The sequence below is a fragment of the Bos mutus genome, chromosome 15, assembly GCF_027580195.1.
Source record: "Bos mutus isolate GX-2022 chromosome 15, NWIPB_WYAK_1.1, whole genome shotgun sequence".
Lineage (NCBI taxonomy): Eukaryota > Metazoa > Chordata > Mammalia > Artiodactyla > Bovidae > Bos > Bos mutus.
Genome location: NC_091631.1, coordinates 57,784,675 through 57,807,659, shown reverse-complemented (window position 1 = coordinate 57,807,659; position 22,985 = coordinate 57,784,675). Strand labels below are relative to the sequence as shown.

The following is a 22,985-nucleotide window of genomic DNA, read 5'->3' as shown; positions in this document are numbered from 1 at the left end:
CAGCAACAATGATCCCGAAGTGCAAGACTAATAGCTTCTCACAGTGGTCAGCTTCCTTACTGTCAGGCTAATCCAAAGTTAAAACTTTAAAAACTGATTCAAATCCAAACAAAACACTGTTCTTACCAGTAAGAATTATTTCCCTACCCAGCCCTTAGATATGGAATTGAGAAAATGGCCTGCCTGGTGGTGGGCCAAGAAGGTTCTACTCAAAGAGGAGACGGTGTTTCAGGAGCTCACCCCCTCCCATGCCCAGGTGCTCATCGCCTGGCCCACTTAACACCACTCACATCCTGTGAGCCCAAGCCAAAGCTGGAAGGCAGAAACAGACATACCACTTATGGCTTCCTGTGCAAAATACTTGACATCCATGTCTTCATCTTGGCCTAGCTTCTGTAGTACCGGCTTAACCTCCTCCTGCAAAGCACTAAAATCCAACAGCATCATTTGTGAAAGGCAGTCTTCTGAGCCAGAGAAATGCTTTATGGTATGTAATATATATTATACTCTATGGTAATTTTCACAGTTTAAAATTTTTTTAATATTTTAAAACACCTATAATATTAACTTGACAAGTACTAAATAATTTCTCTAAGTCTCTGCAGAATTACCTTTGGACAATGGTCTACACATGTATAGAGCTTAAATATAAAAGAGCAGACACCCTCAAAATTGGTTGTTCAATTACTTTATTATTGTCTTTAACCTAACCCACATCTTAGGTGATGTGAAAATCACCAAATCTAATTATAGCTATTTCTGCCTACATGGGGTGAAAATTTAAATCTACTTTTTAAAAAAGAATATTAAAAATCTTACTTGGTATCTAGAATTGGTCCAATTTTCTGTAGAGATTTGGCCACATTGAAACGGACATTTGCTACTTGGTCTCCTGCCATTTTCAATACAATCGGCAGCATCTGCTTAGTGGTTATTTCCTGACCACAGGCTTCAGACAGTGCCTTGAAAAAGAAATAAGACAGCACATTAAAAAACACCTTTTTTAAAAAAAGTATCCCCAAATCTAAAGAGATAAGAAAGTAACTGGCCACCAGGAAAATGTTTCTAGTGTGAGTATGTGATGAAAGATACAAGGCAGAACAGAATCCCAGAATTAGACCAGAATTCAAAACTGACTTGACTATAGAGTTTAACACAAATTGAAAAACTGACGGTTTTCTCTCATCTCCTAAATATCCAACTTAATCAGTAGTAAGAAATATAGTCCAAACAGAGGACAACATATTCAGGATTCAGAAATACAGTCCTGAATAACTGGTTTAACATCAGAGCTTAACAAAACAGCTATGTAATACTTACATTAATGCAGAATAAAGTGGTCATTCTATGCAAGTAATTAGGATCATTCGCCATTACTAACACTTTGGGAACGATGGTATTTTGTGCCCACTCTGTACCAAACTTCTGAACGAGTTTCATGAGGTTATTGGTGGCAGCTTCCCGGATGGCATACACTGCAGAAGAGGTGAAGAAGATATTGTCGTGCTGCTCACATCACGGGCGTAATCTAGTTTACTTTTCCTTACGCCATCGTCAAAGGTGGGCCAAAAATAAAACTCTGTAAACACTCCAAATTTAGTCAGACTGCAATGGCAAGCATGCTCAGCTATGACTTCTAATATGCTGATGTGGTCTGACTATAGTTTCAAGATGTCCAAGGAAAAGGGAAGTAAGGAGCTCATTACAGGCATCATTAATTAGCAAATATGAGTGCCTGCCAACTATGTGCTATGTGTCACAGAAAGAATGCATAAGTTACTTGCCCCCAAAGACCACATACTCAAGCAGAGAAGTGAAAAATAATGCGTTCTGAGAAGTCATGGGGTCTAAGACGCATTATAATAAAGCATGCAATAGTAAAGACCCTGAGGGCTGTAGGAGTTTAGAGGACAGAGAACACGGAGGTCTGGGAAGGCTGTGGGAAACACAGGCCTTGCACTGGGCCTTAAAAATTATGGAGGATGTGTCTAAGTGGAGAGAAGAGGGGAGGAATTCCTAGAAAGGACAAAAAAAGTTACCCAGGACACAAAGGAAAAAACTGTAATCTGTGAGACTGTAAGTTTGAACAGTTAGGGTGGAGCCAGACCGGGCTTCATGAAAGCTAAATTTAGACTGTAAGGAAACCAATGACGGGTTTTTAAAGCAAAGATGTGGCCGTATGACCAATGTGGTATTTTAGCAAGATTATGCCAGCAGCAGCAAGAACAGCTGAGAGAACGACAGCGAGGAGGCTATTCAGAGGCCACTGTCATCGTCTACACAACAGCAAATAAAAACTTGAGACTGACTTGCCTTTTTTCCCCTTAAAAATGTTTCTGTTGAGGCAACACGTCAAATGCCTTCTGTGAATATACCTGCCTGCTTTAATCTCGTAATTCCCTACAAGGTCATTTAGCAAAGACATCATAAATCTAGATAATAAAGGCCTGAGCCACAATCTTCTCAACAACTAGTTACTACATACAGCAGCCAACGAAGACAGGTGTGGCAACGCTTCATCTTACACGTCCCATACACTCAAAATTTGGCCTTAGGTAACAGGGAAGAGGTCAGTACTCACTCCTTCTTCTACCCCTCCCTCCAGGTGCGCCCAAGGCTCCTGGCTGACAGCTGGGGAGTGACAGGCACCCAGGCCACAGCTCTGAGCCCGGACAGCTGACATACGGCTCCCAGCCAGGAAACGGCCACTTCTTCCCAGGCCAGAGCCTCTTGGGCGCCACCGCTGGTGAGCACAGGCCAGACACTTTAACAAGGGGCTAGATTATTACCAACATGCAACCTGACCAGAGCATGTGGGAGAGGCAACCTGCCATCGATATTCAGCAGCACTCTCGAAGGAACACGCTCAAGTCACCTGTTCCACTCATAACAAAAACTCCCTCCCTTCACCAGCACAGTCTTTGTTTTGAGCACACTGTCCCCCACCAACTTCTTCCCATCTGTGTCTTCTCCCCTCATTGTTTTTTTATTTGCTTGAGATTCTTCTCATCCTAATGCCATTGCCATAGGGAAGCGATCTCATTGCCAGAGTAACCAGAGACGAGAGCTCGGCCTTGACCCAGACCTTAACTGCACTCAACTCCACTTGGCCAGACGCCTACTATGTTCTTGGCTCCTCTCAATTCTGCTGTGAAAAGAATGCAAACAAACCACTCCACGGTTCTGCCTCTCCTCTCTGCTTGTTTTGTCTCTCTCCCTCCTTCTTCCCTCTCCCCTCAAGGTCTGGCTGATGTGCAATGTTCCTCTGAATTTCTAACACACTCTATATGTGGTGTATTACTAACTTTGGTACTTTTTCCTTCCTCCTATAAAAAATCAATTCCCCTTCTAAATTCCTCTCTCTGATCAACACTATCCACCCAACCATGGGAAAAGAGGGTAAGTGATACTGTCTTGCTTCTAGTTCTCTGTACTTTTTCACAATTTCCTCTTAGTACTTTAATAAGCAAAAAAAGTTTCGAAAAATTTAACAGATCACTGATCACTACATGGCAGTTATCTAAAATGCAAAAACAAAACCTCCAACAATTTCAGAGCTGACACTTCATTGGTTCAAAGAATGCTTGCAAAGGCCACTTAAGTATGCTGCTGCAGAAAAAGACACAAGGGTCTCTTCTGCTCCTAAACTGGAAGACAAAAAATCAGAGAAAAAAGAAAGCATTAATTAACCTGCATTGACAGGTGAATTCTATATAGAAAAGATGTCAGGAATTCAATTCTTTGTGGAACATCAGGATTTTAAAAGTATGTCAAAATTAAGTGTAGAATACTAGCTTTCAAAGAAAGTATGGACCAATCTGCTGGGACTCACTAACATTAATATTTATCAGAAATAATATGAACATTTTATTTCTAAAAAGAGAAGACTATCTTACCTATGATTTCACCAAACCTTAGTTTCATCTAAGAAGAAAAAAAATGAAGCCTTACAGAGACAACTTTAGAGGACAAGAAAAAGAGAAATAAAATCTTTGCAATCTAGTTTGAAAACGAGATTATCTACATTTACATGTCTTTACGAAATTTACATTTTTTGAACCTCTCCTCTTCACTTTTTTAACCATATGATCCAACTGGCAACCCACTCCAGTAGTCTTGCCTGGAAAATTCCATGGACGGAGGAGCCTAGTAGGCTACAGTCCACGGAGTCACAAAGAGTCGGACACGACTGAGCAACTTCACTTTCACTTTCTTCAAAAAAAATCAGTTTGGCAAGGACTGACGTCTTGAAATGTGTGATGCTTCATCCGGGACGTCAGCATTTCTGTCCACTGATTCAGCTTCAGTTCAGCACAGTTATTTAACACCCACTACGCCAAGTCCTGTGCTTTACACTGGAGGTATTCTTTTAAATCACTCAGGAGAGCTGGGTTTTTTCTTTTCTTTTGTTTGTTTTGACCCTTAAAACCACCTACCTGCAGAAGCAGATACAATATCCCCTCTACTCCCAAAGGAGGGTCTCAGAGACACCCTCAGAGATATGCTAAAGTATATAATAAGGTGTTGTGGAACTGAAGCAAGATACCCATCATAAGCACCAAAATATGGAACCAAAGCTCCCAGGACATTGTAAGTGCTCAGGGCCCTCATCTGCACAGATCTCAGACCACACGGGAGCTGCCAGGTCTGGACAGGAGGCTGACTCTGGACCTCACTGGTAGACAGAGGCCCTCAACCCATCGCTGCCCAGCAGACAAGCAGACATCCAGACCTGAAACCTTGTTCAAAAGTCAACTGCTAACAAGTGAACATATCAAATAGTTTTACATAAAACATCAACTGTGTATTTTGATAAGCAGCAGTTTCAGCTTTTATTTTTTAACACAGTATGTGGCACTAGAGGAAAAAGATTCTGTGATTGCTGAAATGAGTTATGCTATAAATGCACAGAAAAGATAGTGAGCCTCTCACCCAAACCAGAAACCGGGGCCCTCTCTATCCTAGGGGACAGGCGATGTCTTCCTTCCACGCCCTGACATCTTTGTTGCACCACTGCACACCTGCTTCTCTATGTCACCTCAAAGAAGCCCACGAGCCATTTCTTCCCCCAGGTCTTTCTTCTGATTCCAATCCCTATCCAACTCAGTCTACAGTGGCTGAAGACACAAAGATGGCAAAGGACGGTGGAACAGAAGACCTTTGAATCAGAAAGGAATGAGTATATGTATGAAAGAGAAAAAATAATATAATGGAAAGAGTGAGAAATAGAACAGAGAGATTGTCCAATGAAGAAAATAAAGTTTAAGATAGAAAAACTGGTAGAAGATAGAAATGTCGAATTTTTTATCAGAACAAGCTAACTGGACTTTAATGAAAGACTGTCTTCATCACTACACTGGTAAAACAAAATATGGTCAGATTAGGGTTCCTTTCTGAAAAGGAAATACACAAACAAAATGGGATATATGCAAAAACACAGGACTCCCATTAACTTATTTACTTACCATGGTCCACAAGCCAGGCCATACATAAAGAATTCAGCTTTTCATCAAAGAATTCCACACCCTATGGATACAGAAGATTCCATTAATACACGTCTCCAAAGTTTAAAAATCAAGGTCTATTTATATTACACCAAAGTGACCTGAAAGCTAAAAAAAGTCACTTATTTCCAAATAAGCTGAATTCATGGACCAGCCAGAAAAAAGAATACCATGAGGTCTGATTTACAAACTACAAAACTACTTTATTGGATAGAAATCATAAAGAAAAGGTAAATGAGATGGCCCAGGGACTGCTAAGTGGGAGAGAAGAGAGTGGCCTGGAACCAGACACTACGCTGCAGAAAGAACGCAGCATGGACAGTCTGCCAAAAGATCTCTATGGAATATCTGTGAAAACCAGCCATCAGGAAAATACCAGTCAGAGATACTAATAATTCTCAAAATTCTCCCTTTTTGGTTAATATCTTTTTTTTTTTTTTTGGTTAATATCTTAATAAATCCTTAAGGATAAAGAACTTGACATCAAGAAATAGACTCCTCCCCAATTAAAGAGAGCACCCTGGGATCCATGGGAGAAAGCAGAGAGAGAATAAGCGGGCACAAGACTACAGGTGGGGTGGACCCATCCCAGTTCTCCCCATCAACGGTGGCCATACCAGCACAGGCCACAGACAAGCTCCTCAAGCTGGTTTACACAGACCTAGCACCGTGGACTTCACATCATGTGGGAGATGGCTGTGAACTACGCTTTCCCCGCACCTCTCTCTTGATGCCTACATGTTCATACTCTTTAGCTTCTTTGGAACCTAAGAAGTTTCTGACCAGTGACCACATATTTTAAATATAGAAATGTTATACAAGTGCTTTCAAAATATAATAAAATGGCTTCATAATAATAGGTTATGAACCGGCTTTAGCATACATTTGGATTACCATGTCTGCTCTCAAAGACTTATTTTTCATTTCAGATCATGGATTTCTCTGAGTCCTAATTACCTTTTATTTCCTGATTCTTGTGGTTTAGCCTTACATTTACTCACTATGGTCCATAAACCAGGCCATACATAAAGTCTTGAAGGAATTTTATAAATTGACTACCTGAAATAAAAGTCTTTATGGATTTTTTTTTAAGAATAAACTATATAACACTAACAGATGTTGAAGTTGTATAATAAAACACTTCTGACTGATGCATGCCACCCCTGCTAGACAAGCATGAAGCAAAGTCACCAAGTGTCTGTTTCCAAGGAACAGAGTTTGTTAAAAGAAACGGTACTGAAATTCACCGTCCCTTCTGGACAGTTACTTCAACCTTCAGCAAACCAGTTAACCACTGCTGCTTTCCACTCTGAGTCATGACAGCCAACACTTAGGAACAGAAGATGACACTAAGTACTTGGGAATGGTAGGACAACTCTGGGAGACAGTGGAGGACAGAGGAGCCTGGCGTGCTGCAGTCTGTGGCCACAAAGAGTTGGACACGACTCAGCAACTGAACAGCAGCAACGGTGGGGGAAAAAACCGACAGGATGACTTTGACCCCATTAGGTATCCTCTACTTTTTGAAAGTTCACTTTATATCACTTCACTTTTACAAAAGAGCTGTAAAAGAGTACATGTCTTCACTAACTGAAAGAAATCTAAATTGCATTTCTCCTTTAACGAAAAAAGGTGAAAACAGTATTCAGTGTTCGTTTTGCAACAAGCCAACGAACCCTTAGACAGGCAGCAGCAAGCGTGGCACGGCCAAGCTCCTTCCCTGAGCACTGCACTCAACATCTCATTTCAGCATCAGGGGCCACTGCGCCAAACTGTCTGTGGGCATCTGTGCTTTCTCTAGTATCTCATGTATCTGTTAGCAGGATGTGTCCTAAGGTAACTGCTTCTTTGCTTTACACCACCTTAGGCTTGCAAAAGCGCTCTTAGGGATGCTCTACTTTCAGACAGCGGGGAAACCTGAACACTGCTCTCTCTGGCATCTATTATGGAGAATGGGACACTTCAAGTTTTACAAAACATGATCCCACAGACATGCACAAGACACATTTCATAAACTAAGTACACCAAAATAACAATACAAAGTCACTAGTCCAAGAAAAGAAAAAGTAAATCTCATATGCTATGATATGAAAGGAACAGAAGTGAAAGAGGAGAAACAAACTGCAGTAATACTGGCTATAAACTGACACATTATGCGCTTTCTCAGAAACTAGTCAAGTATTCATTTCTCTCAACAATCAACAAATGTTAGGTGCCTGATTAATGCCACACCATGGGAGGCACTGGAAATAAAACACTGAACACAGCCCTGCCCAAAAAGAGATCAGTTGTCTATCTCCTCATCTACATTTTAACAGTTAATAGTGACGTGCAACCACCATGATGAGGGCACATCAAACTCAGAACTGACTAGGGTACCTACTATAAAAGAAAGGAAAGGATATGGCTATAAAACCCAACACTGAAATTTTAACTAACTTGTTATCAATAAAACTATGCATAAATCTCAAATAGTAACAGATAATGTGATAATACAAACTCTGGCCAAAATATTAGCATTACAAACTTCAACACTCCTTTTTCATATGGGGAGTCCTCAACTCCCTTTAACCATAATGCAAGAAAAGTGGTAACCAGAGACATTTGCTCAGAGTACAGGCAGAGAAAGAAGCTTCCCTGAGCAAAAGTCAAATCTCGAAACCATACTCCCCTTTCTTCTCAGATAAATATTCCTTAAGTCACAGAGTCATTAAGTATCACAAAATCTATGTGACATATACCAAGAAATTATATATTCTTCTACGGCTTTGCTTTCAGATGGTGGGGAGGTGAAATGTGTTTTTATAATACCTTTTTGTTAGATACAAATGCACTGATGAAAATGAAAACCATTCTACAGGCAACTGACAGAGACCATACTTTCTCATGCATCTAAATGAACATAACCACACGAGCCATGTGGGCCTCCTGCTGGCCCTGGCGAGGCTGCTCCACTATGTGATGCTATCCTTCAGCTCACACAATACCCATACTCACCAGCTGGCCTGCCAGCAGTGGCATATACTCGATGATGGCCAGCCGGACCCTCCACTTCGCATCTTCAGCCAGCTCCACTATGGCAGGAAGGAGTGACTGAGAAAGCTGCCGGATTCCAATCACCTCATTTACACAATCCAAATTGGAGATGATATTCAAACGAACTTCAGGACACTGCAAATACACAACAGCCAAAAAAGCACATATAAAGATCAAGTTCTCTGATCGATATTCTCCTACCACCATGAGGAGCAAATAAATTTTAAAATGAGAAAGTTACTTGGGTGAAAAAACTATTGTCTTGGAAGAAATACTTAATACTGAGTACACAAATAATTCAAAGTGCATAATTTAGTTGACTTAAAACTCTCAATGAAAAGTCTATAGAAATGTAAAGAGCACATAAGCTATGAAATCAAATTACATGTATTCAAATCCCATATGGACCACAGCTGAGACTTCAGGTAGGTTATTTTACCTCTGTGCCTCACCTTCTTCATCTGTAAAATGGGAGTAATAGTTAAGACCGACCCCCAAAAATAAGATTGCTGTGAAAATTACACATAATAATAACACATGCAAAGCATTGATGATCACGCCTGGCAAAAAGGGTAATTTTTATAATACTATATCTAAATTTTAATGAGACTTTTCAAATAAAGATCCATTAAGTTTAAAGAGAAGAAAAAAACAATGAATATAATCAGGAATTAGGCAGAGAAGATGGACAGACATTTTTACATCTGTATCAGTGGCCCATTTTCTCGGGAACTTGTAACTCCATGCCCAAATACCATAAATGGTTTAAAGTAAGTTACTTTTTCAGTGACATCCCAAACAAAAACCAAACCAAATCACCGACTATCAAAAGACAACAAAATTTATAGCCAGACTCACCTCATCCTTTAACTGAGCTAAAAAGAGAGGTAGAAGATGTTCAATGGTATTCTCTTTGCCCAAAATGGTAGACAACCCCATAATTACAGAAGCTAGAGCTGACTTGACATGTTGATTTGTATCAGATACTAATTCCTAGAATAAAGTCAAAATTAAAAGCCTTTAGTTTTTTTGAAAGACAACAGAAACTTCCATATGATTTCCCAAGGAATTTTAAAAGACATTACTCTTTCAATACTGATTAGTCGATAAAGTTTCCTCAGACCATCTGTCAGATAAAATAAACCTATGCAAAAGAGAGCATTTTGTACTTACAAAATAGTAATAAGTAATAAATACCAGTGTCACACATTAATATACCTGTCCCATTCATCCCTGGTCCACGTTTAAACCCAAAGAGCTTTAAGGTAATACAAACAAAAACTGAGGTCAGGGTTACCTTCACAAAAATAAACTAAAGTGAAACAAAAAAAAAACTAAAGTTAGGTTTACCTTTATATAGGGCAGAATTTGATTCATAATTATGGTCTCTCTACCTTCCATAGGCAAGTTCTCACAAAGTTCTAAAATATATAAAGAGAAAGAAAAAAAAAATGCTTATGTTGTCATTTACATAGGAGCCAAATGAAGGAGCCATTTACAAGGAGCCAAATGAAGAAATTTAACCAGATTTATCAAGTTTCAAGTTAAATCAAATCATATGTTTAAGCAAATAAGTTCCAAGGAAGAAAAATGGCTACTTTTAAATGCACTTTGTGGTCAATCTATATGCCACTGTGTACCACACCAATCCAACCTGGATTGGAATTTTTTTTTTTTTTAAACAGAAGCTATTTGGTTTTAAATATATAAGGGAGTAGCTTTGTGTGACAATGTTAACATTTTAACACATTAAAATCATCTCTATTTATCTGAAAACATAATCTAAGACAAAAAATATTATAAAATTCACTGACATAAAAAAATGCACCAAAGTGATCTAGTTACAACATAAACCGACACCTTAACCTTTTACTTTATGGGCAGCAGCTGCTCGGACTTCAGCTTCACAGTCTTTGAGTAGGTTCTGAAAGGCGGGGATGAGGTCATTTAGGGTGATTTTTGGACCCACAGCTTTCTGGAGCTATAAAAGAATTTGTACAGGTTTTAATGTACTCTAATCAAAATAACTTAACAAGCACAGTACAATCGTCAAGTATAGACAGTCCCCAACTTATGATCGTGCAACTTAGGATTCTTCAACTTTAGGATGTTGTGAAAGCAATAGACGTTGACTAGAAACCAAATTTCAGGTTTTGAATTTTGATCCTTTCCTGGGCTAGTGCTATGTAGCGCCACCCCCCGTGATGCTGGGCAGAGCGGGGAGGCCAGAGCTTCCCGTCAGCCATGGAATCACAAGGGGGAACAGCCGATACACTTAAAACCGCTCTGTTTTTCATTTCAAGTACCAGTAGTGAATAAATTACATGAACTATTGCACATTTTATTATAAAACAGGTTTTCTGTTAGAGTATTCTGCCTAACTGCAGGCTAATGTAAGTGTTCTTTAAAAGTTTAAAGTAGGCAAGGCTAAGCTATGCTGTTCAGCAGGTTAGGTCCATTACATGCACTTTCAACTGCAATGGGTTTCTCAGGACATAACCTCATCATGAGTCTAGGAAGGTCTATGTATATTTTTGCCTCAAGCACTTCCAATTCAGAAACTTTTGGTTATGACAGCAAATCTGTGGGTTTTTGGGGGGTTTCTTCCTTTTAGTACTTAAAAAATGTCAGTGCACTAATTTTACCTCTGAAAATTTGTCAGCTACCATATAGCGAACTCGCCAAGATTTATCTTCTGCTGCTTGTCGAAGTGTAGGCATCACCAAAGCCTCAATGTCCTCCTGAGACAGTAACTGGGCGATACTGACGCAGGCTTCCACAGCTAGCAGGCGCACTGAATCCTAATGAACAAAATTCCTTTATGTTAGTCAGACAGTATTTTCTGAAAGCCATGAGGCAGTGTGTGGCTGCGGTAGTGCTTGGGTGTCCTTAAAAAAAAAAAAAACCACATTATAAGCAGTTCATGTCTTTATGTCTTGAAATAGCTGTTCCCTTTACCTGAAATGGCAGGCATGTCAAAGCCATAAAGGCAGAAATGACTGTTCTCTGAGTGAATAGCAAAGTTAACGACGTTGGTTAGAATACAGAATTTTTCGTAAGGAAAATGAAATAAAAACGTAAAGATTATGTGAAAAAAGAACATTTTAATGATGTCTCTAAATCCTCACTCTAAGAAGCTGAGCAATAAAAATGAAAACCATGCTTGTACCAGTTGTTTATAGAAGATCAGAACAGAGGAAGAGAAAGGGGGTACGGGTAAGGGAGTTACTTAGGAATCTCAGTTTTCAAAACACTCAGTTTAGGATGGCAATAATCCGAGTTTAGGCATGAGATAATGACTCGGAAAAATACACAGAAAAACAAAATTTTTAAGTAATTTTTAAAAAACATTAAATTTAAATGCTGATGATCAAGGACAGAATAACTTCTGAGATAGCCAACCCTAGAAAACCCAGCAGAAAAAATTAGAAAGTTAAGGGATTAATGAATTCAACTTCCCAAATGTAAACTGCCAAGTATCAGCCTAGTATCTATATATCCTTTGTAAAAGTAGTAATATACAAATAGATAGATCAGTGAAAAATTAGGAATTGAGACTACAGATTGGGGAATCATAAATATATTAGTAGGAAGTGAAAATACATAAACATCTGAGCCCCCAGATGAAACGTCAAAAACTGTAAGAGTATGTAACATACCTACACGTGTGCATCCGTGCACACGCACGCACACAAGAGGCAACAGTGCCTCCAACTTTCCAAATGTCATAAATTAAAAAAAGTACAGATCAGCAATAACCTACTACACGCCCAAGACACTCACTACTCTATCTAAATGAACAGGCTAAAAAAGGCAGAACTGTATCTTTGGTAGTGGTCATACAGCTATTTTCAGATTCCAGAAACTATGCTGAATCAAGGAGCTACTATCACCGATGTAAATACATACCCATCAATACTTTCTCAATTAATCAACTACTTTTCTCCCAGAACTCCTGATTTTCTTCCCTGTATCTGCTACTCCTCCTGGAATCTTCTCCATCTTAGCAGTGACAGCAGTATCCACCCAGTTTCTCAAGTAAAATCAAGAAATCTTGATGCCTCTTCCCTTCTCCCAATTCAATCACAGTTCTACTGACTGCCTCCAAACCGATCACCAGAGTCTTTCCATCTTCACCATGCCACCCTAGTTCACCACTGTCTCTTGTCAGGATTATTGTGAAAGTCTCCTAACTCGTCTTGTTCCTATTCTCACCCTCCACCTTACAATTTAGTTTCCCACCTAGAAGCCAGAACAATCTTTTAAAATTTTAAATGACATCAAATTACATCCCTGATTAAAATCTTGGTGTGTTCTCATTACACCTAGAAAAGAAAACCCAAACTCAACACCCTGCTTAAAGGACCCCCACAATCTGGGCCCTGATTATCTTATCCAAATTCCTATCAGAGTCCTTTTCACCCACTATGTTCCAACCACAGGATCTTTATATATACTAAATGTCCTCTCCTCTCGGAATTCTCTTTTCCTAGAGCTCTGACACACTAGGAAAGGGCGTGGCTGGCATTTTTTTGTTCAAGTTTCAGTTTATGCCACCTCTTCATGGCCCTTCTCTGACTAACCAGTCTAAAAGAATGCCCATAATCACGCCCCACCACTATGTTACCCTACCCGATTTCCATCCGTTTTTACATTTATTTGGCTGCACTGGGGTCTTAGTTGCAGCATGTAGGATCTTTTGATACAGCGCACCAACTCTCTAGTTGGAGCACAAGCGCTTAGCAGTTGTGGCATGAAGGCTTAGCTGCTTCACAGCTGACCCAAGCATGCTGGATCTTAGTTCCTTGACCAAGGATCAAATCTATGTCCCCTGAATTACAAGGCAGGTTCCCAACCACCAGGGAAGTGGTGGTCAAAAAACATCATTTTGATCCCTAATATTTTGTTTATCTGTTTATTGTGCCTTCTTTCATTAAAATATAAACTGCGTGACAGCATGGTCCCTCATTTAACACTGAAAGCCAGCATGAAGAACAGTGCCTGATTCACAGAAGGGTCTCAATAAATACTTTCTCAACGAATGACTAAGAAAGGAGCAGCAATTCTATCAGTGGTCACAGTGAACATACACACACGTTACAACTAAACAAATAATTCTTTCAGCCTCCATCGCTGTTAATACCACAACCAGACATGCCTCTTGATGAAAAGCAGCCTCCAGCTAACAAAGTGATCTTACTGCCCCCAAAATATCAAACCAGCTCTCATTAAGCCTCTGGATCAGGGCCGAGGCAAATACTGGCCAAATACGGAAAGCAGCTAGTTTCTGTAAATAACATTTTCCTGGAACAGCACCATGCCCGTTAGTTTGCACACTGCAGTGTGTGACACCCAACAGCAGAGCTCTGTAGTTAGAACAGAGACTGTCCGGTCCACAAAGGCTAAAACACTTACTATCGGGCCCTTTACAGAAAAAATTCACCAATCTCCACTCTAGATTCAACTACCAATTTTGCAGGACAAAAGAAAACACTGAGTTATACCATGGGAAATGTAATCAACAAAATCTCAAATGAGGATTCTAAACCTGTGCTCTCCAATGTGACAACCATTATCCTACTTACTACCTACTTCTGAGTACCTGGAATGTAACTAGCACCACACACTCTAATGGTAGTTCCTCTGGATATACTGGGTTAAAAAAATACAGTATTGAAATCAATTTCACCTGCTTTTCACTTTGTAAACTATGGCTACTGTGAAACTTAAGATTAACAGGTAGCTTACATTGTATTTCTGTTGAACAGTGTTGTTTTAAACCATACTTTATGAACAGTAAAAATGCAAAGAAAAATAAGGAGGGGGTTACCCCAAAAATCAAGATAGAGCGTTACAGTCTTAAGGGGGTAGGGAGTAGGAACTGGGAGGGGTGTTTGTTTGGGAGGCAGAATCATGCTGGGCTTCCTGGATGATGGCTAACAAAGTTCTGTCTCCTTTCATAGATGAAAGTTACAGGATAACATGCCTTGTAATACTTAAGATGCATATTCACTTTGTACTACTTTGTATATATTATTTTAATTAATTTTAAAAATTATTTTCAAAGATTTATCATCTTCAGATCTAGAATCTGAACATGAGACTCAAGGTATGTATCTGCTGCTCTGGATCCTGTACACATACAGTGATCCGAGGGCAAAAACTAGGTAAATTGTTCCTCTAGAGTCCAGGAACTCTGGGGGCTGATTCTCCAAAGCACCATACAGAAGAGCACTACAGCTTAGCAGTGAAGGTCACAACTCTGGAGCTAAGCTGCCTAGACTCAAGTCCGCACTCCAACACTGCTCACTATGCAACCATGAGCAATTTACTCCAATTTCCTGTGCCTGTTTCCGAATACGTAAAATGTAAGTAATGACCTCATGGGGCTGTTGTAAGGGCTGAATTACTTCACATATGTAAACCACTTAAAACAGGCTGAAAAAGATTCATTTGGGTGCTTACTAGTGTATCATTATTGCTTTTTGTTGTTATTTAGTCGCTAAGTTGTGTCTGACTCTTTTGTGACCCCGTGGACTGCAGCCTGCCAGTCTCCTCTCCCATGAGATTTCCCAGGCAAGAATGAACACTGGAGTGGGTTGCCATTTCCTTCTCCAGAGGATCTTCCCAAACCAAGGACTGAACCCGCGTCTCCTGCATTGGCAGATGGATTCTTTACCACTGAGTCACCAGGGAAACCCATTATTACTGCTAATTTCTACACTGATGAGATGGAGATCCTTGGATTTATAACTGCCCTCATGCAAAGTTATCCTATACACTCATACAGAGGATGCAGAGGGTCAAAAAGCTTTCCCAATACATGCTATGCTTGTTATCTGAAAGCCAAAAATTCCAGGAAACATTACTGTCCCACAATAATTCAGCCTGCAGTACCCAAAGGTACAGTTACTCTTTAATGTGGCTTTGGTCTTCCTTCCTAATTATGGCTCCCAATTCCTCAACTCCCCTTCAACAGCTGCTAAATGGAAAAGAAAATTACGGTTTGGCTAAGAAAGAATTATAAGGACACTGGGATGGGTAATCTTAAACTTTAGCCAGGCCAGAATTAAGTAATAATTCTGAAAAAAAAAAATGATCCTAACATGAGAACCAAAACATCCGAAGAAATTCTTCAAATGTAAGAACATATTTGTGTACTTTAATTACTAAGAGTTAACCTACCTGTTCATCTGAAGCTAGATTGGTGAATAAAGGAACGATTTCACTTTTCACACTGTCTAATTCCAAAACTTTTGCAAATTCACCCAATTTGGAAGCAGCAGCACGGCGTACCATTGGTGTGTCATCTGAGCACAAGGAACGGAAGTACCTGCAACAGATAAAATAATGAAGGTATTTCCTGTTACATGTCACTGAGTAAGCATCCCCCAACACACACAGGAATTTCAGAGGTTTTCTCCTACAAACATCAGGCATTAGACTTCTACTCATAGAAGTAACAAAGGCAACCCACTGGTATGTGCACTTGGACACTGGTAACTGCTGTCATCAATCTGACTACCCTGATACCAGCCACTCACTGGTAACAGGGTACTGTGTATCCTGTCAGCTGTGAGCTCCCAATAACCCCAAATAACTAAAAAATACCATATCTTACTGTCTAATTTCTCCTTTGACAGCAACGGAAGCCCTGGGATAGCAAACGCTGAACAAACCACATGCGGATGTGCGAGAGGTGAACCAATCCCCACTTGCTAAGCGCTTCACCAGAGGTACGAAGTGAGCCTCCAGGGCCACTGGTGTGTGCTCCTGCGAGATCTGCCTCAGGGACTCCACAGCCTTGTCTCGAACCACAGTCTCTTCCACAGTTGCCAGGCTTTCCAGAGGAGGCTGCACAGACCAAAATGGAAAACCAGTGAGAAAACTTACTCAACCAGGTTAGATACAGATTATCACCTTTTAAAGTGACTGGAGGGAGGTGGGACAAGTAACCAGAATGTTAGCTACATCACACCAAATGGTTACTTTCAGTTCACACGGTGATGGCATATGCTGTGTCCAACCTGAAGACACGATTTCTGTAGGACAGCCAAGATTTCATGTCCCAGATGGCGATTCCCAGATGGTGTCTACGAATGACACGGTGGAAGAGACCTGACACAGTATTAATATCACTGTGAGCTGAATCACTCGACTTAAAAGCTGTATAGCCAAAGTCGACAGAACCATGTGTACTTCCTCAAGAGTGAGTGCAGAAACATGACCACCTCTGGGCACCACAATTACATGAGGACCCCGCATCAGGACACTGAGGCCACGGCGCCCGGAGTATCATTCTACCGTTCCTGGAGGTGGAAGCTACCTCTGTCAGTTCACTCCACACCACTGCCTTTTCCAAACTATTAAAGGCTGAGTACAAAATTACTTTTCTCAGAATGCATCCAGAATTTTTCCATGAGCCAGACATAGAGTGGGACTTTATGAAAGAACAATTAAGTGAAAGGTACAGAGACAGTAGGAAACCTTGCCTGCAGCTTTAGAAACAGGAGAGACCAAAGGGGTTGGCCCTGACTAGGATCAGTGAGCGAGTGCAGCACAGCCCAGGGAAAAGTGCAGAGGGCTGATTCTCTCAACTGCTGCTCTTCTGGGTTTGCACTCGGTCTGGACAAATTCAGGATACACCGTGAAGTGCCAATGTTAAAGACAAAAGCCACATGTAGAACTGACCAGGAGAGTGAAATAGAATTATGAGTCAAAGGAAACAAGGGTGTCTACATAATACATTTCAAAAATTATTTGACACAAGGTACTCAGCTTTCCTAAGGGAAATTTCAGAAGCCCTCTGAAAAGATACTGTTTTCTTAAAAGTAAAGGCCTTTCACGATCTGTCCACTGCCTTCTCTGACCTCCTCTCATGCAGTATCATTGATAATCTCTATCACCACTACAGAAGAGCAGGCTCCTGTCTCTTGATTGAAACGTGGCCTATTTCTCCATGACCTTTTCCTACAGCCCTGGGACCACCACTTCTGCCTACTCTAGCACCAACACTTTATACTCTTGCAATCAACCAGTTTCACACTTCCAAGGCTCCTAAACTCTTTCTTTTAAAATGATAATTACTTTTATATTCTAGCACTGAGGAGAGGGAAGAAATAAGGCCATGATTTCTTTGCGCTAGTTTACTTTTGGGGGGGGGTGTCTTTTGACTTTTCTTCTTAATTTTTTAAAGATTTACTTTATTCAAGTACCGTGGTCTTACAATGTTATGTTAATTTCTGCTGTACAGCAAACTGATTCAGTTACACATATACATTCTTTTCCGTTATCGTTTTATCACAGGACATTGAATACAATTTTATATTCTAATGGAGGAAGATAACAACTCATCAGGACAATAACTCTCTGTAAAGAGAACAGGGGGAATTCCGTGGCAGCCCGATGGTAAGGACTCTGTGCTTTCACTGCTGAGGACCAGGGTTCAACCCCTGGTTGGGGAACTAAGATCCCACAAGCTGTGTGGTGCAGCCAAAGAGGGGGTAAAAACAAGGCTGATGTGGTGAAGGATGATTGGGGAAGGAATTTCAGGTTGAGAGGTCAGGGAAGGCATTGCTGAGATGCATTAAAGCTGGCATCTAAATGATAAGGAGCCAGTCATAGGAAGCTCAAAAACACATGTTATTATAGGGACTATCCAGGGCAATAAGCTTGGTGTATTCAAAGAACAGAACAAAGACTATTGTGAATGGAACGAGGTTATTAAAGGGAACATGATGAGACAAGCTCATAGGGGCAAATTTTATAAACTAAGGTACAAACTAAGGTAGAAATTATGAATTTTCTAAGAACCATGGCAGGGAGTGATCCATCTCTGGGTGAAGAGTCAACTAGAGTGGTGGGGCAGAAGGTGTGAGTGGAAAGCAACTAGATTACTGCAATAATCTAGAGGAAAGACCAGTGGTCTAGAAAGACCAGTGGAAAGATGAGCTAAGCGGTAGTAGAGACGGAAGAAAGAGAACTGATTTGGAATACATGCAGAATCTACAGGAGTGATTGACGGATTAGATGTGGGAAGTGAGGGGAAACGGATTCAAGAATATCTTCCAGGCTTTGGCTGTCCAACTAACTGGGTAGATGGTGATGCGATTTACTGCAATGGGACAACTAATTAGGATACATTTTGGGGAAAAAACTGCGTTCTGTTTCAGACATACTAAATTTGAGATGCCTGTTTGACACCCAAGTAGAAAAATCATAGCAGATATACATAACACAGATATTTATATCTTTCTACATATATCTATATCTGGAGCTCCATGGAAAGGTCAGAGGTAAAGACAGAAGTCATGAGAGTCAGCAATATAATACAGCCAATATTGAAGCCTTGAAGCATACAACCCCATCATCCTGTGCAGCTGTCAAATTCCTAGTCATCTTTCACACCCTAGTTCAGACATTCTCTCCCAAGGACGTCTTCCTGATCACCCTGGGTTAATCCCTTTCTCTTTTATGTGCTTCAAATTTTTCCATCTAACACCACATAGTAATTACTTGTTGACACAAAAGGACAGAGGCCTTATTACCCTCCCAATGCTCATCTTTAACATGAACATTGTAACTTCAGTGACTGATATAGAAGGTTCTCAGTAAATTTCAACTGAATTAAACTGAATTCATGAAATTCACAAAGGAAGTCAGAATCAAAAGTTACACTTACAATTAAAGAGAAAACTAATAAACATTCCCAAAGCCACAGCATTGTTAGATGAGAATTAAGATTTCCACTATAAGAGGGAAAAAAATCATGAACAGAAACAATCCAGCCCTTTTTCTCCTAACTGCTAAGGTAACAAGTTAGAAAAGAGAAAGTTCCCACATTCACAACCAGAAAAAATAAGAAAGGTTGAGTCCAAAATGCCTACATTATTTGTTCTCTCAATTTGTTCTCCTGTGACTATCCATAAAAAGATCTTCATAAAAAAATGCTGCACTGTCCTATCACCACACAATGTATTATTTATACCGCAAAAGTTCTAGAAGGACAGCAGGCAGAATATACTCACCAGCAAACAGTGGGCAAAGTCAGGACCTCCCACCAGGCCAGTGAAATTTCCCAGCTGCTCAGCAAGAGCTAACAGTACCTCATCTTCATCATAAATTGTATCTGGAAATGACAAGAACCCAGTACTCATCAACAAGGATAGCTGGCCCAAAGCTGGACACTCACACAAAACTAGGAAGACACTCCATATGTAACTAGACAATCTGTCGCCATCCTAACAGCCTTTTCCTCCTTCTCAATCAAGTGTCTTCATGGATTTGTTTTATAGAAGGAACTAGAAATTCATAATCGCACATCAATTACTTTTCTATTAGCTAAATAATTAATATCTGAATATGTCCGGCCACAACATTACAATATATGCTTTGCCCTGTTTCTTCACAGTAGAAACAACAGGCTCAGTTTAGTACTAATACTATGGGCAACAAATACAAAACAACAATCCAAGTTTTGAAAGCCACTGGAAAACAGAAATGCCCAGGACTTTCCTCAAAGAGTCACATACCTGTAAGGAATGGCAGCAGTTCAGTTCGTGTCCTTTCTACTCCGAGTGCTAGAGCAATTGTTGATAATTTCTTAATACTATTGAGACGGAGCTTTAAAAAAAAAAGTAGAAAGAAGAATGAAGTAAAGAAGCAGTTGTGATTTAGACCAAAAGAGAGTAGCTGCAAATAGGTGAGGTAATGGCATACTGATAAGAAGGAAAAAAAAAACCTTTAATTTACACTTTATTCTATGAGGAACCTCAAAAACAAGGGAACACGCCTTCTTTAGCTATTTCTCAGGAGAAATCCTCTGACGGGCCCATTAAAGAAATGAAAGAAAATACAATATCCGGAAAAGCGAGACAATTTTAAAAAGAGAAATGTAGCAGTGGTCAAGCAGGTGAGATGGTTGAGTACCACCCCAGGCTTTTCAAAGAAAAGTTCAATCAGAGATGACATCCCGCCTCCTTTAGGTTAGTTTAGCCACCCCTCCATTCAAGCCAGGCCAGTTTCCAGCAGGCCGCGAGGAAGGCAGTCATTCCCCTGCATTTCAGAGGGCGCCTCGGCGTCCTGCAGCCCCTCGCGGCCCCGCGCCGCCCGCCTCCCGCTCGCCCCGCTACCGGCGCCGCCGGCCCCGGCGTCCTCACCGCCCGGCCCAGAAAGGGCTCCCGGGCGGCAAGCCGGTTCCCCCACGAGCACCCAGGACCAGGTGGGACGCCGGGCCGCCGCCTCAGCGGGTCAGAATAAGGCGTGCGGGGCAGGCTCCGGGGCCGCCGGGTCGAGCCACCAGAACCCCTCATGGGTCCCTCCCCTCCTCCCCGTCAAGTTTCAGCTCAGGGTCCCGGCTTTCTATCCCCGGGCCTCCCCCACAACAGGGGCCGGCTGGCCCCCTTCCCTACCACGCGCTCAGCCAAGCCCGCGTCCGCTGCCGGGCGCGACTCCAATACCTGCACGTCCTCATTGCGGAGCTCGTCGATTAACACCGCGATGGGGTAGAGCGAATCGTCTCCATCTCCGCCGGCGGCCCCCGAGCCGGTGGCAAGCCCCGCCGCACCCGCCATGTTCTTCCTCCTCCGCCTGGACTCGGCCGCCCGCTGCGCTCCCTGGCCCCGCCCCACACCCTGGCCCCGCCCCGCGCCCTGATAGGCGGGGCTAAGGCCGGAGCTCGGCCGGAGCCGAAGTCCGGGAACTGAGTTCCTGCAGAGCGGGTGGAGACCCCTGCCAGGTCCCCGTTTCCGGAGCTGTAGGTCTGAACTCCAAAAGACAGGTGGGCTTAGAAGGCGAAAGGAGCCTCCGTGTCCTTTTCCCAGGCGAAAGAAACAGGGGCAGGGATTCATCTTGCTCGTGCTGATCTGAAGGCGTCGGGAACCTACCTGCGTGACCTGTGCTGTGCCCTCTTAGGACTCAGGGGACCAAGAGGATGCTTGAGGCCAGGAGGAAAAAAGACTTAGCGCCTCCCTCCCCCGATCTCATCCTGGCCCGGAGCCATTTGGGTCTCCATCCCTAATTTCCCCCGCTATATCCTCACGCTTCCACAAGCTTCCACAGAACCCCTCCACCCCTTCCTCCGGCATGTGCGCCAGAATTGTATCTGGCTCCTGCTCCGTAAGACAAATACCGCGGGCGGTGAGAGAAAATGAACAGTGCTATCCAAACACCCCAGTCAATATTTTTTCCGCTTTTTCCATGCAAGCTGTTAAAAACATGCTGCTCTCTTGTTTTTGTGTTTCTTTTCAGTTTGGTACTGGAATGCTGCCTTCTGTTGTATTTTCTTTCTCTTATTTTTTAGGTCTTTAGCATGCTAGAAGTACAACAATCAAGCAAAACTAGGACAAGCTTTAATCCTTCCAAATTGGGTGAAGCGGCTGCTTTGCTTGTACAAGAAAGGCTAACCTGACCTCTCTAGAACTCCAAGAGTCCTCAAAGGCAGCGGTGGGAGGAGGTCCGACGGTATGAGAGTTCTTGCAAAGTTTAGTAGGAAGTTTCCATTTACCCTTGGGCAGGCAGCACAGAATAACTAGAATGTCCTCTTTTTTGTTTGTTTTGGACTATAAGCTGCTTAGAGTGATCACTACCTGTGGTGATCACAAGCTCTGCAATGGTAATTTTATATGTCTGATGAATAAAAAAGGAAAATTATCAATAAATGTAATTTCAGTTCAGTTCAGTCACTCAGTCGTGTCCGACTCCTTGCGACCCCATGAATCACAGCACACACCAGGCCTCCCTGTCCATCACCAACTCCTGGAGTTCACTCAAACTCATGTCCATCCAGTGGGTGATGCCATCCAGCCATCTCATCCTCTGTCGTCCCCTTCTCCTGCCCCCAATCCCTCCCAGCATCAGGGTCTTTTCCAATGAGTCAACTCTTCGTGGCCAAAGTATTGGAGTTTCAGCTTCAGCATCAGTCCTTCCAATGAACACCCAGGACTGATCTCCTTTAGGATGGACTGGTTGGATCTCCTTGCAGTCCAAGGGACTCTCAAGAGTCTTCTCCAACACCACAGTTCAAAAGCATCAATTCTTCGGTGCTCAGCTTTCTTCACAGTCCAACTCTCACATCCATACATGACCGCTGGAAAAACCATAGCCTTGACTAGACGGACCTTTGTTGGCAAAGTAATATCTCTGCTTTTCAGTATACTATCTAGGGTGGTCATAACTTTCCTTCCAAGGAGTAAGCGTCTTTTAATTTCACGGCTGCAATCACCAGCTGCAGTGATTTTGGAGTCAAAAAAAGTCTGACACCGTTTCCACTGTTTCCCCGTCTATTAATTTAGGTGACTTTAAAAAAATGGGGTTCTTGGAAGTAAACACAGTAGATAAGGCTTTTGATCGTAGTGTAAGTTTAGGAACCAGTGAATCTGAACAGTAATTCTTAATTTAGGCATTCTGGACTATTTGAATGACCACTTTACAACCTGGTATGGCCTT

General features: G+C 41.7%; 1 protein-coding gene across 2 annotated transcripts in view; it reads right to left on the bottom strand.

Annotated features, from left to right (window-relative positions):
- PPP2R1B (protein phosphatase 2 scaffold subunit Abeta) overlaps window positions 1–21,146 on the bottom strand; it is a 34,288-nt gene extending 13,142 nt beyond the window's left edge. For both annotated transcript variants that reach the window (XM_005901538.3, XM_005901540.3), the window contains exons 1-14: window positions 20,999–21,146; window positions 20,072–20,162; window positions 19,568–19,668; window positions 16,162–16,394; window positions 15,726–15,873; window positions 11,186–11,341; window positions 10,407–10,521; window positions 9,891–9,961; window positions 9,399–9,533; window positions 8,502–8,675; window positions 5,466–5,526; window positions 1,321–1,475; window positions 820–962; window positions 336–427 (exon numbers count right to left, since the gene is read on the bottom strand). In XM_005901538.3, coding sequence (XP_005901600.2) covers window positions 336–427; window positions 820–962; window positions 1,321–1,475; window positions 5,466–5,526; window positions 8,502–8,675; window positions 9,399–9,533; window positions 9,891–9,961; window positions 10,407–10,521; window positions 11,186–11,341; window positions 15,726–15,873; window positions 16,162–16,394; window positions 19,568–19,668; window positions 20,072–20,162; window positions 20,999–21,112 — 1,789 coding nt within the window. In that variant the 5' untranslated portion in view covers window positions 21,113–21,146. The remainder of the gene's footprint in view (window positions 1–335; window positions 428–819; window positions 963–1,320; window positions 1,476–5,465; window positions 5,527–8,501; window positions 8,676–9,398; window positions 9,534–9,890; window positions 9,962–10,406; window positions 10,522–11,185; window positions 11,342–15,725; window positions 15,874–16,161; window positions 16,395–19,567; window positions 19,669–20,071; window positions 20,163–20,998) is intronic.
- Window positions 21,147–22,985: the final 1,839 nt, after the last annotated feature.